Source organism: Leptonychotes weddellii, chromosome 13 (assembly GCF_054177405.1).
Source record: "Leptonychotes weddellii isolate Sample4059 chromosome 13, ASM5417740v2, whole genome shotgun sequence".
NCBI classification, from domain to species: Eukaryota; Metazoa; Chordata; class Mammalia; order Carnivora; family Phocidae; genus Leptonychotes; species Leptonychotes weddellii.
Genome location: NC_138381.1, coordinates 49,640,273 through 49,654,051, shown reverse-complemented (window position 1 = coordinate 49,654,051; position 13,779 = coordinate 49,640,273). Strand labels below are relative to the sequence as shown.

The 13,779-nt window shown below is 41.8% G+C and overlaps 1 protein-coding gene across 1 annotated transcript in view; it reads left to right on the top strand.

Moving 5' to 3' along the window:
• Window positions 1-13,300, top strand: part of EPB41L3 (erythrocyte membrane protein band 4.1 like 3) — a 49,501-nt gene extending 36,201 nt beyond the window's left edge. Inside the window, exons 13-21 of the mRNA XM_081802548.1 lie at window positions 4-141; window positions 5,072-5,170; window positions 7,377-7,499; window positions 8,172-8,555; window positions 9,341-9,472; window positions 9,950-10,048; window positions 10,483-10,563; window positions 10,837-10,953; window positions 12,174-13,300. Coding sequence (XP_081658674.1) covers window positions 4-141; window positions 5,072-5,170; window positions 7,377-7,499; window positions 8,172-8,555; window positions 9,341-9,472; window positions 9,950-10,048; window positions 10,483-10,563; window positions 10,837-10,947 — 1,167 coding nt within the window. The 3' untranslated portion in view covers window positions 10,948-10,953; window positions 12,174-13,300. The remainder of the gene's footprint in view (window positions 1-3; window positions 142-5,071; window positions 5,171-7,376; window positions 7,500-8,171; window positions 8,556-9,340; window positions 9,473-9,949; window positions 10,049-10,482; window positions 10,564-10,836; window positions 10,954-12,173) is intronic.
• Window positions 13,301-13,779: the final 479 nt, after the last annotated feature.

Genomic DNA, 13,779 nt, shown 5'->3' with positions numbered 1-13,779 from the left:
GAGCTGAAAAGAACCTTTTTAGAAACCTCCACAGACACTGCCATCACGAATGAATGGGAAAAGAGGCTTTCTACCTCCCCGGTGCGACTAGCCGCCAGGCAGGAGGATGCGCCTATGATCGAGCCGCTCGTCCCTGAAGAGGTCGGTATGCGGGCTTTGGGTTGTCACTGTCCTGTGCTCACTGGCGGTGCTTCTTTGCAAGCTTCTGAGTAAGCAGTCTCACCACTGGTCTGTGTAAAAACAGAACTGACCTACTCTGGGCTCCCAAGAAAAGCTGCAAAGTAAAATGATGTGGCGGCTGAGGAGTGAGTAGTCACATCCCAGGGTGCTTGGAATGAACAAGGAGGCCCAGGGAAACTCTAGTGCATGCAAATTGGTTTGTTCTAACTGCGAACCTAGATTTCACAGCTGGGAGAAATTGAGATACTGTCTTAATGAACTGACACTTTTTCTGAAAAATGCTTTTTTCTGCTGCATTAAAAAGTGCCCTGAAAACTCATGAGTGTTTCTCATCAGTTGCAAGATGAGGCGTAGGGAGATTGTCTAATGTTTGACTCAACACTGATCTGAAGTTGACAGAATTTCAAGACGTGTTTTACTCTGGGAATACTACACCAGCCTTTTGCTGGTATAATTTGTGTTTGATTCGATTTTAACTGATTTTTTAAAATATACATGACTGATTATTTTAACTGATTTATAATCAGTTTTTATTTGGTTTTTAATAGAGAACGTAGAGGCCAGAATGTCTTTTTAAGTAAGAGTGTTCCATATTGGAAAGCTCTCTTTATATGGACAGCCAGACTGTGAGGATTCAGCAGATCCTACTTCGGGGCTCCCACTGTGGGACCCACAAATATCAGTGGTGCTCATCTGACTGTCAGCTATTAGATAGACATCATCTTGCTTTATCTGTCTTTCAAAAGAAGTAGTTTTTTTAATAACTGCATCTTTCTAGCATTATACTGATTAACTTCTTTCTTATCAAGACTGTTGTTATAACATATTTGTCCAGAAAGCTGAGATAGAACAGAAAAAAATCAAAACTTAGGCCTTTATGAGAGAAAAACCCTTCAAGTGGTAGTCTATATGCAATGTTTAGGTCCTTGCAGTGAAAAGAAGAATATAATGACACTCATTTTGATCATTTTCTAAACTTCCCTTGAAAGCTATTTATCAAAAGTGATCACAAATCACTATATTCATGATAATTCCAATCCCAGCTGAAACGTGACAAGGTATGAATCCATTTGAATTACTTTGAAAAGGGCCCTTTTATGCAGAATAGATGAAAAGTACTGTTGCCAAAGCATTCCTGTACCATTACATATCTGTTTCATTCAGATGACTTGAGTAATATATAATGAGCTAGTAGTAGTGATTATATTCCAAGACTATCGTGTATGTTTACTATAAAATGGGAATTTTATTGCCAGTGGTTTCAACTTTCAAATACTGAGTTAATAGAAGATAAGTAGCAAGGAGGCCCCAAAGCAATGCACACTTTGGAACATAGACAAGCCCATATACAGGGCCCACCAAACAGGAAGGATAGATGTATGGTCCGTGAAGGCCTCCGGGTATGTCTCTGTCCACAGATATTTCCCATGACAGCCTTTGGTGATGCTCCTACACTGAGTCCATGTTAGAGCTATATGCCCTTGTGGTCACTTGAATACTAAAAGTTTCCAAACCCCAACCAAAATGCAATACCCATTAGCGCTTCTGCAGTGCCAATATCAGCCTCCTTGTCAACGCAGGTGGTAGTCTTAGGGCACGTAAGCTTAGCACGGGGTATCCTCCCGATTCACAGATTCCATAGTTGCACGTTAGCCTACTCACTGGAATTCACTGTAACCCTAAAATCAGCCTTAATGGCACTTTCCCAGTCGTCTGCAGACAGACACAGAGTGGTGAAAACTTTGTGTCTCAACCATGCATGTTCCCAGCTTTAGTTGCACAAGGCAGGGCCCTGCCTTCCTGTTTCAGTTCCCATACTGTAAATAAATTGCTTTTCAGGCCTATTTAGTACCATGTTTTTGTGTTTCCCTGGGTGATTTTGCCACTTCAGATGACCCCCAGACATAACCCTGAAGTGCGAGCTAGTGTTCCTAAGCACAAGAAGACTGTCACTTGCCTTTTGGGAAAATATATGTGTTAGAGAAGTCTCATTCAGGAATAAGTTAGAGTGCTGTTGGGCGTGAGTTCAATGTTAACGGATCAATAATATGTATTAAATAAGGAGTCTTTAAACAAAAACACATACAAAACAAGGTTATGTATTGAACAGTTGATGACAATATCATGACCAGAGACTCACAGGAGCCTTAACCATGTGTTTCCCATAAAATCAGTGGTTCAGTATTCACCAACTCACTGTTCATGGGGATTTTATTGAACATGATTACCATGAATAAGTGGAATCGACTCTCTTTGTGCATATGTCTGCTTTCTACTCCAGCTGTACTCTTGCTAGTCAGGTTTTGTATGGGTCTCAAATTGGGGGGTGGCAGGGAGCGGAAACCATTCACTATGATCATGTTTGTGGATAGGGAGAGTTATCTTCATTCTCCGAATCTGACTTCTGTGACTTTCCATCAGGCCTTGGGGTGCATGCAACTCCAGGTACATATTAAAATTACCTATGGGAAGTCTTAAAAATACTAGGCCTAGGAGCTATTAAATCAGAGACTGATTTCATTCGTCTGAGCTGCACCCCCACGTAGTACTATTATTTTAAAAGATCTCCACGTAATTCTAATGCACAGCCCAGTTTGAGAACACCCTGGCCCAGGGAGGAACAAGGGCCATGGCTCTGCACAAATCCCTAATCCCCTGAGAGTGAGTAATACCTCTGTACATTTTGCATGCCAGTACAAGAGCCTTGTTTCCCAATTATGATATAGTGATGAATGTTTAAGTAACTAAAAATGTTTGGAGTATACAGCTGACTCTCTTCTAACCTGTGATAAAAGTGAACATTTCGATTATCAGCTTTTCTTTCTTTATCAGCATCTCTTCACTTGTCTTTAGCTGAAATAACTGAATTGAGGTTGACCATCTATAGGATTTTATTTTAAGACCTATCCCTTATGTTACCCTTTTCTCTCAGCGGACACACACAGTTCAGAATGCAGACAGTGTTGATACTTTCATTATAGACAAAGAAAATTTTGAAATTAGTTGATGTCAGATAACAGGATATGCTAAAAACCACTGTTTTCCTGCTATTATTGGTTTTTTTTAGGCTTTCATCTTAGGAATAATATTTACCTCAGTGATTATAATTAGAGGCCTGGCAGTGGTATTCTGAAAAGTACCTATAATTTTGACCTTTCCTTCCTGTTTCTTATTTCTCTATGAAAAAGAGGCTACAATTGAAAGTAAAACAAACAAAACAAAAATCCATATTTAATGATACCACGTTACATTTTGTCTTTTCCAATACCTTTCTCCAAAATGGGGAGGGATAGGGTTGATTTTTTTTTCCCCCTTCAGAAATATCTTACTTGTTCTTCATTGAAAAAGGGGCACAGGAAACCGATGCTATCAAAATTTGCCAGCAGGTCCTTCAGGAGAATATTCCAGATGTCCCCTTACAAACTCTTATAGGCAAACTATTAAAAGTAGTACTGATAGGTTTGTACACACATAGGAATAGTAAATAATTCTCATTAAATTATGTTGTTTACAATAGGATTTACTTTAAAAACTCTGTCCTTTTAGAAACTTTGGGCTTTCTGTTATGATTTTTTAGATTACTCTTCCTGAATACCCTTTCTGTCAGTACTCCATGGAGCTATCTATACACTATGCACAGAGATCGGCTCAGTAGCTAGTATATTGCCACTTGAATTATTCCTACTCAATACTAAAGGAAGGACTAGAAAGTAGGTAAAAGGAAGAAGCTAGTTGCTAACATGGCATATTTACTTCAATGTTTCTTAATGTTACATGTTAAGCGTGACTTGAAGTACTTAATTTTTCACAAAGATATTTTGAAATTGACTTTTTAAAGTTATTCACCATCTTATGAAAGTTCAAATAAAGCTATAAATTTTGAGTATACTTTGTTTTCTGTGGGATAATAAAGGAATCAATCTAGGTCTGAGTTTACTCGAGCTAGTAGCTGATGGCGGTGGCCCGTGTGTATTTCCTTGCCCGGGATGAAGCCAGCACTTCAGTGGGGAATGCAGTCAAGAGTTTGTCAGATATAGGAGTGAGGGTTTTTTCCCTCACTTAATTTTTTTTTTTTTTTTTAATCTTCACATTTTCTTTTACTCCTCACTTCCACGGTTTTGCACATGACTGGCCTAGACACTGCGAATGCCAAGGAGATCTTTCTTTGGCTCTTGCATGTTTTGTATTTATAGAAGTGGAAAACGTGTGAGTCAAACACTGGAGCTTCAGAAAATAATCTGTTACTTTGGGGACATGATCATGAAACTTTGAGATGGTTTCAGACCACTTTTCAAATTCATAAGCAATAATTCACTTCTTCAGAAAGAAATGAATGACTATTATATGTACGACACAGTAAAAGAACTCTCTTCCTAACTTGCCTTTTTTTGGAAACTGTCTACTTCCTCTTCTCCAACCCAACCCCCTTTATTCAAACAGACCAAAGAAGAAAGAGAAATTTCTGAAAAAGTTATATTTTTGCAGCAAGGAAGCTCTCCATTCCTTGAGTCTCAGGTAAAAAACAAACATAAAGGAATTTCCCAGAAGGGAATTGCTCTTCAGCTTTCAGTGTCATTGAAATGTCTTTAGTTTTTATTTTCCTTTTTAACTCTGCCTCGCTTAAAACTAAGGTAGGTATGTCATTTTTGCTTAGATTCTGGGGAGGGGAAAGGGAATTTTCTTACTATTTTGGTTATCAGTTAGCCATCAGTACTTTATGGCTCTTGCTTCTCGGTGACTATAGCTGCGTGTGGTCATTGAAGCATTATGATGATGCTTTCTAAGAATATTGTTGGACTTTTTACTGTCTGCTTTACCCATAGAGTGATACTAACTTAGATGACCTTGACTGATTTTGAAAGTTCTGAACTTTTATTGGTTTTCCCACTAGCCGAGTCTGATAAAGAAAATGCAGGAAGGAGACTCTGCAGGCTCTGTGGTTACCTCTCGTCAAATCATTTTCCAGAAAACTGTCCCTTCGACCCTAGAGGTTATTTTTCAATTCATTTGCTTTAATCCAGCACCGGCACGTAGATCGATCTGTAATTTTTGTTCGTAAGGTACACAAATTTCTAGATTCCTATGCAAGCAGAAAACGCTGTAGTTTAAAATGTAAATCAAGGTACTCAATTGCCCCTGATTTGATTTTTCTTCCCTTCCTGATCTGTTAGACTAGTCCGCTGTCTGGTCTCATCCTAGTAGCCTTCTCAAATACAAGTCTCTTAACTTTCGTTTCTTCTGCCGTATTGGAACTAAGTACTAAGAAAAGTGGCAAAGAAACTACTCAGATGATGAACTTCGCTTGTAAATAAGATTGGAACACGGTACAGACCACCATGAGCTGTTGATAAGAGGCTCCAACAATGCCCCAGCGGTAGGAGGGACTTCCTGGCAGTGCCTTGAATAGGGCACGCTCAGTGTTTATTGAATAGTAAGCGCTGTAGTGGATTCAATCCTCCTATATGAGGAGGTAGAATTTACAAACATGAGAAATGGTATTCACAGAAATTCATGGGATGCTGGCGAGTTCTTTGTGAAAACAGCAGATAGGAAGTGCAGTGTTATAGTTGTCCTGGAAAATGGTCTTTTTGTGCCCATACAAGCTAAATGACTCATACAACAACTTCAGTAATGTCATTTACTCTTGAAATACAAAATGATCAGACTGTTAGTGTAAGGTCAAATAGAGTCTTGCAAACACTTACCACCAAGGTATGTTCCTGCTTAAAGAAATCTGCAATTGCAATTCTACATGCAGACTGTATTTCAAGTTGAAGGTTAGAGTTTGTACATTTCAGATTAGAAGAGCTCTGTGACCGTAATCCTTAGACATTAACACCAGCCCTGTGCAGTCACATCACAATGTAGCTTTTGCCCTGGTTTTCTTAAAGGATTCTTATTTTAGAAATGAGACCATCAGAATTTCTAATTTAGCTTTTATATTTCAAATATAGGGCACAGAGGATTGGGTTATTGTAGACAAAGTACCCACTGAGGTAGTTGATGGTGATTCGAAAAAGATTGTGACTTACAAGGTGGTGACCATGAGCAGTAGAAGCAGTGACATCCCCGCCGATCTGTTAAGATCTGGTGCCCTTGAAATGCAGAGCTTCGATGACTTGGCCCAGGAAATGCAGTTGAGAGGAGAGAGCAAACAGAAAATATACACTCTAGGAAAATCCTACGACACTGTATCGGGGAAGATTGTTACCATGACTGGAAAAGCCAAGGAGGGGGAGAAGGGGGTGCAGCCCTGCAGTCTGGAAGCCTTTCCGAAAACAGACAGAGGGTTGTCAGAGTCGGTGAAGATCATTTCAGGCATGGCCGATTACGAGGTCCTGGACACCCGCCCTGACGAGAAATCGAAAAGAGGGCCCGAGGTCCACACCCCCAAACGGAAATTGTCCGAATCCCTGGCTCCCATCCGGGAAGCTGAGTCCCGGCGGCCGAGCCCCGAGGAAGAAGAGCTGCAGAAAGCCCCACAGCTGGGCCGGGACACGGGGCCCCACGTGGGGCTGGACAGCACGTGCCTCGGCAGGACGGAGCCGCTGCCCGAGGGCGAGGTCTTGAGAGTGGGATTCTTTGGTCCCAGGCAGAAAAGCCTGTCCGAGTGGAGATACTCCCAGGAACCGGCCGTCACCGTGGCCACTGCTCATTACGTTACTGAGTCTGCCACGTCCCGAGTTGTGGTAACCAGTGCCTTTCGTTTGGGCCACTGTTTCAGATTCCAGCATGACATTTTTTTGAGGCAGTGCCCTTCCACCCTCAACTTTTCTGTTCCTCTTGCTGTTTGGCTTTATGTTGAGAACAGCTGACCCAAGCTTTTTACTTTTTTTCGTGGTTAGATCAATATCGTGTAAGCGTTAAAACACTTTCCGTTTTATTTCCAGCTCCCCGATCCCGAGATGTGGTTGGTAGTGCTCCTGGGGCTTGCAATGAAGGGAGAATGGTCTGCTTAAACCAGCACCGCCCATATCCTAATAACTCTCTCTGCTTTCCTGAACCAGAGCTCATGGTCGCCTCAATTTGCTATTTTGTTTCCCATTCTTTTCCGTTTCCAAAATCTGTATGGTAGAGTCCCTCCTCCCTCCTCCCTCCTTCCTCCCCTACAGTTTTGTCTAAGCAGCTGTGAATGTGAATGTGCCCGCCTATGTTCCTGTCTCTGTGCTTGACTGTCCGTTTCTTTGTTCACTCAGCCTAAACAGTCTTCTGCTGAAAAGCTCATGGATGGCTCTGAAATCTTCAGTTTATTAGAGTCTGCAAGAAAACCAACAGAATTCATAGGAGGGGTTACTTCTACTTCTCAAAGCTGGGTTCAGGTGGCCAATTGCTTCCTCTTTGGTGTTCCTGACTCTGCCTATTTGCCTTTCTTAGCCTTTTTGGTGTGTGCACGTATGTGTGAGCGAGTGAGTGTGTGTGTGTGTGTGTGTGTTTTGCTCAAGTGGCTTTGCCTTAAACACCTCAGAGGTATCTTCGGTGGTTTTCCTTTGTGCCTGCTTGGCATAGCTGTCATGTGCCTTTAGTTGCATCACTAGAACATACTTCAGATATTCAAAATTCAGATTTCAACAGTCGTGTTGAAAAAGTTTCATAGCATTTAATTTTTTTAAACATTTTATGTCACCTGTCAGGTCTCAGAAAGCTGCCAGAACCAATGGGAACACACTACGGTGCTTTCATTTTGTTTTGTTTTCATTGCATTTTATCCGCATTCTGTTTCATTTATCCACATCCTATTTCATTTGTGGCTATCCCAACATAGCAACACAGGCTCGGGGGGTGGGGGAAGGGTGTCGGGGCAGGGGGCATGCATCCGAGACCCTGGTGGGAGGGATGCAAGCTAATTTATATTTTCTATAAGCATTTCTGGTCATAAGCACTTGACACTGGCTTTAGGCGCCCTGGTGAGTGGCTGCTTTTGTTTTGATTTTTGTGTTTTCACCTTTGGTTTGTGGAAAGTCACACTGACACCGCAATCTTTTCCCATGCAGCAAATGGAAACCAAGACTGGGTCCAGCAAGGTAGAGGCAGAAACAAGCCAGCACCCCCAGCCACTTAGCACCGAGAAGGTTGTGCAGGAAACCGTGTTGGTGGAGGAAAGACACGTGATGAATGTGCATGCGAGTGGGGATGCTTCTTACGCGGCTGGAGATGACTTGGATGCTGCAGCCCAGGCAGCATCTGCTGATGCTTCTAGCTTGAAAGGGAAGGAGGGCTCTGCTCTGACGGAGGGAGCTAAGGAGGAGAAGGGGGAGGTGGCCAAGAAAGCTGTCCTCGAACAGGAAGAGACGGCCACTGCTTCCCACGAGCCAGTGGAGGAGCAGAGTGCAACAATCCACGTTTCTGAAACTTGGGAACAAAAACCTCATTTTGAGGTAATTAGTAGTTGACATTACTTTCCGCACTGATGTAGAACTGATCTATGAGTCCCCGAAATTTAGTTAAGCATAAAGGGGGAGCTAAGCTTAATTTTCTGCCTTTTCCAAGTGCAGTTTGTTTCTCCTCTCATTTCCCTCTTGCATGGCAATAGGGTCTCCATGCTGGTCTCCATCTTCGGGGTCACATGCAAACATATTTAATGATTATTAGTAACGTGTGGTTCCAGGAAACAGTTCCTGCCTTCATTGTAATTATTGGCAGTAGACCCGGGGAATGCATGGCCAGCCAAGATATAGAAAATTTGTTCAGTGTACTTCCCCAGAAGGACCAAAAACCATGCTTGCCTTGGTGTACCAAATGCCAGAACTTTCTTCTTTATCTCTTTTACTGAGATTCCTGAAGTATATGGAGTAGGGAACAGTTGATGTCTTCGTATTTGTTCCTTCTTTCTAAGAAGTTATTAAATAAGAGGCTAATTGATGATTTTTGACTTATTAGTTTAGGTGATAGAGGAGGGGGAGTGTAAAAAGAGTTCATTAAACATTTCCTTCAAAATGCTTTCCTTTACCTGGAACATCCCATGTTAAAAAAAAAAAAAAAAAGTCTATGGAATTCTGACTGACCTGGTGTCTGCCTCATTCCTCAATTTACCCTTCCCATGTTATACATAAACATTTATTTCATACTAACCTGTGCTTATCCATACCGGGGGAGGGGGGGACCAAAATCATGTCTTTGTGCAAACTATAAGAGCAGCTCTGCCTACTTCCCGTTGGTACAGTCATCAACTGTGAAGACAGAAACCATCAGTTTGGGCAGTGTTTCACCAGGAGGAGTAAAGCTAGAAATTTCTACCAAGGAAGTACCGGTCGTTCACACGGAAACAAAAACCATCACATATGAATCATCACAGGTAAGAAGTCTGTGAAGGCCAGAGCCCTGGCACTTTGTTTTGCCCCTTAAATGGCTTACTGCATTCTAGTATAACTAGATGACATTTAATTCGTGAGACTCAGAGGACCCAGCAGCTAAACTGTGTATATCAAGAGTGATAATGGTAGTAATTAAAACTTTATTACCGATCCAGAAACATCAGGTGACTTAAACAGGTCTTCATACATCTTAAAATGTAGAATAAGGCTCAGGAACCTATTTCTCTAGCCATAGATAAGGAAAAATACTAGCTCAAGCACACCCTACTGACATTTCTCAAGTCCCAGTTTTTTAACGACAGTTACCTCTGGCCATGTTCGGGTGAGTCTGTCCGGAGGGCCGCGGCTCCTGTATGCTGACTGGACAACACAGTGACTGTGGGAGATGACTGAGTCATTGTGATGCCCTGACCCAACATAAGTATTTGAGTGTGGTGTCTGTTCCTTTGTTTCCGTAGGTTGATGCTGGTGCGGATTTGGAGCCAGGCGTGCTAATGAGTGCACAGACGATCACATCTGAAACCACCAGTACCACGACCACCACCCACATCACCAAAGTAAGTGGAGTGGGGACAGATAAAAGTAAGGCACTTACATGGAACTTCTTGCCAGTTGGGCTGTGCAGGGGGCGTTACGTGACTGCCAGGATGCCCAGACAGCTGCATCTCATGCCCACTCTGTCTCTGGGGCATTTGCCCTTATGTGCTCATTTCTGTTTAGGAATATGCATTCTGAAATCTCTTGCTTAACACGGACTCTAGTCCTTAGCATATGGTCGGTGTTCCAGAAACACTGGCCAGCCACACCCAAAGGACTCCATTTTAGCTTCACTTCTGAAATTAACGATTTTAAGTAATTGCCAAAGAATTGTTTCAACTCTTCATGAATGCTGTTAGTTAAAACTCTGTTAGCATTTCCAGCCATTTCCCCCACTGAACCATGATCGTTTTTCCAGGTGGGTAACTTTGTAATGCTTGTCTGTCCCTTGCAGACTGTGAAAGGAGGCATTTCGGAGACAAGAATTGAAAAGCGGATAGTCATCACAGGAGATGCCGACATTGACCATGACCAGGTAGTGTGTGTGAGAATGGTCAATACCCTGGCAGAGAAACAGGGACACTGGTCAGCCCCACTCTTCCCAGTGTTGTTCTTCTAGTCCATCATGCAGTCTAAACAGTTTTCTGAAGTAACTTTTCAATATGCAATGTCCGATTCCTTTTGCAATCATTGTACCTCATTTGTAAATTATGTGTATAGATCTAGCTCGTAAGTCTCCACCTTGCTACTGATCATGCATGTTCTACCTCCTTTTTGTCTTTGCCCTTCTGTGATTTCCTGGGGATAGGCGCTGGCTCAGGCAATTAAAGAGGCCAAAGAGCAGCACCCTGACATGTCAGTGACCAAAGTAGTGGTCCATAAAGAGACAGAGATCACACCAGAAGATGGAGAGGATTGACCCCAGGTAAGAGGCAACGCTGATTCTCTAGGCTTGGCCTTGGCTGGCATGTAGCATGGGGCCACTTCCCTCTGTCCTTCCCCTGCCTCTTCCTCCTCCCCTTCCTCCTTTCTTCTCTCACTGGCATTGGCAGGACTGCTCACCAAGGGGGTGGAGAATTGGTTTGTGGGTGCTGGTTTGTTTCAGATTTGGGGGTTCCATACTGTGGACTTTTTACATATTCTGCCAGGTAGAGGATCAAGAAAGAAGCAGTCTTTGCTTGCATGGTCTCGCTGGTGTTTCCTTTTCATTCATGCCCTGTGCTCTTCATTATCCAAATTCGAAGTGTCAGATTTGATTTCACTTGCCATGTGGCCTAATCAGAATGAAGGCCACTTTGTTCTGGAAGGTACAATTTGTGTGTTCCACATACCAGGGAAATAAAAGGTACCCCTTTCTCCTTTGGACAGCAACATTACCCCATTTATTGTAAGCTTTCTCTGCAGCTGTTTGGTTATGCTTCCGTTTATGCTCTCATTTTGCTTTGTTTCTGAATTTGAAACCTGGGCATTCACTTTGATTTTGGATGTCTTATATTTTCTGTATTCTTTGGGATGGTTTTTTTTCCTGTTAGTATAGCATCATGTCTCAGGAGGAGGCAAAAATGCAGCCTTGTGTTCCTGCTTTTCTCTAGAAAGTGTGTGCATGCCTTTTCAATGGCTATTTGGCTGGCATTGGGAGCAGATAGCGTCTTCTTTGTGTGCACAGACTTGTTATGCACACCACCTGCTGTGCAAGAACTCATGGGCCCAGAGCATCCCCAGAGGGCTTTGAATGCTGAATGCAACCGTCGAGCTACTTGCACACTTGGTTATGTGACAAAAGTCTCTTAAACGCTTTACATGTATAAATGAAATAAGGAAGTTCTCTAATGTTGGTTTAGAAACTATAGATTGAATAGCGGCCTCCCTTAAAGGAAAAAAAAAGGTCACTCATTATGTTCAAATTAATCATGTTCTTTGGAAGACAGAAAGCAGAAAAAGGGTTCTCCAGTGAGCTTCAGCCGCTTGGATGATGTAGTTACGTAAGAGAACGCATATCAGTGACTTATGCAGGAATTTTACAGTATGTTGTCAAAAAGTGCATGTAATAACCTGCAAGATCATTTTTTTCTTTTTGTGGCCTTAATCTGTGGAAGACTCTCAGGTGTTTTCCAAGGAGTAACTGATCAAATCTCTTTCCTACAGGAATAACTTAGCCTGCACATGAATCCAGTCATGCAAACCATTAGGAAAACCAGAGCCTATATGGAGTTCCGTCTTCTAACCCAACTGACTTGTATCTGCCCATGGAAAATTTCAATCCAGGAGAACTGATCTAGACCATTAATAAAGACACTGGCAGAGAGATCTTCCCATAATAAAGCAATCCGAATCAGCATCACAAAACTGATATTGCATGAAGCAACGATAAAATTACAAAAGAGTAGCATTTTTAATTTCCACCAAGTGTCTAAGTTTCCGGCTATACCTGCACGTTCATAACCAACAATATAAACCGTGATCTCATGTAACACATAAACAATTCATGCCTTTCATAGTTTATTATTAAAGTCTAAACAAAATCACAATTTCTTAGGTGACAGATCTTTTGTTTACAGACAAACGAAGATTACCCGAAAATGCTAGAAGCTGTCTAGGTCCAATGTGTCAGGTTTATCCCAGATTAGATGTGCCAATAACCGAGTTTATTCAGTAAACAACTTGAATCTCGTACTTGTTTCACCTGGTTTTATTATTCTCACCCATACACAGCAACGACTCTCAATCCTCTGGAAATATTTAATGCTTACAATCCTGCTTTGTGTATCTAATTTGATTCGTTATAAGGTAGAACTGATTTTAGCATATTAATGTGATTTCTTCCTTGTTTGCTTTGGTCTGCGTCCAACCTGGAAAGCTTCCAAGATTTCCCTAACAAGTCCTAAATATGTAAATTGTCATTATTTGGGGGAAGAAAACCTGTTTTTGTTAGTTTACAATATTACGAAATTTCACTCCAGAAAAAGCTGTTGGGCTTCTGTTGCTTTGTTTTCTCTCTTTGTTTCTTCTTCCTTGTGTTTTTAAGTTGATTTTACTTCTTTTACTTGAAAAAGAAAAAAGTGTTTTATTTCCAAATCTGGTCCATATTTACAATCTAGTTCAGAGCCAAGCCTTAAATTGTACAGAATTTCCACTGTAATTAAACTATTTAGTGTTTAGTTATAAATAGCCTTCAAAAAGGTATATTCTCCATTACACTGTCAACTGCATCACACAGCCATGGTGAATGTATGTTTCTGCATAGCGAAATAAAAATGGTAAATGCATTTAAAGCTCTGATTCTCTGTGTGTGATAATTTCAGTATTGTCTGTGTTTAGCCAAGAGGTGGCATGCGCATGACACCGGAGGCCTCATTCCTCTGCACTGTATAGAGCTTGTCTTTTTACAGGACAAAATGTGCCTATGGTGACATGACACAGTATATGGACCCTTCGAGGTATGGGAGACAGGAAACAGAATACATACACATAAATGTTTGGTTGCCTAGGAAGGCCTTAAAAAGTACAACTAGTTACCACAGAGGCTCATCTTCTAAGTTAGGTTTTTTATAAGAAAAGAGGTTTGCCAATAAACCCAGTGTTTCTGGCTGCTTTTAATCTCCTGGAGAGACACCTCTCTCACACACGTCAGCTCCACAGTGGAACACATTGGCTGCAGCATTCTAGAAGGGCCCATTCAGTGTGTTCCCACAGCTCATTCACAGGAAACTCCTCAGGCCAGGCAGTCTAACGCCAAACTGCGCTTGCTGGC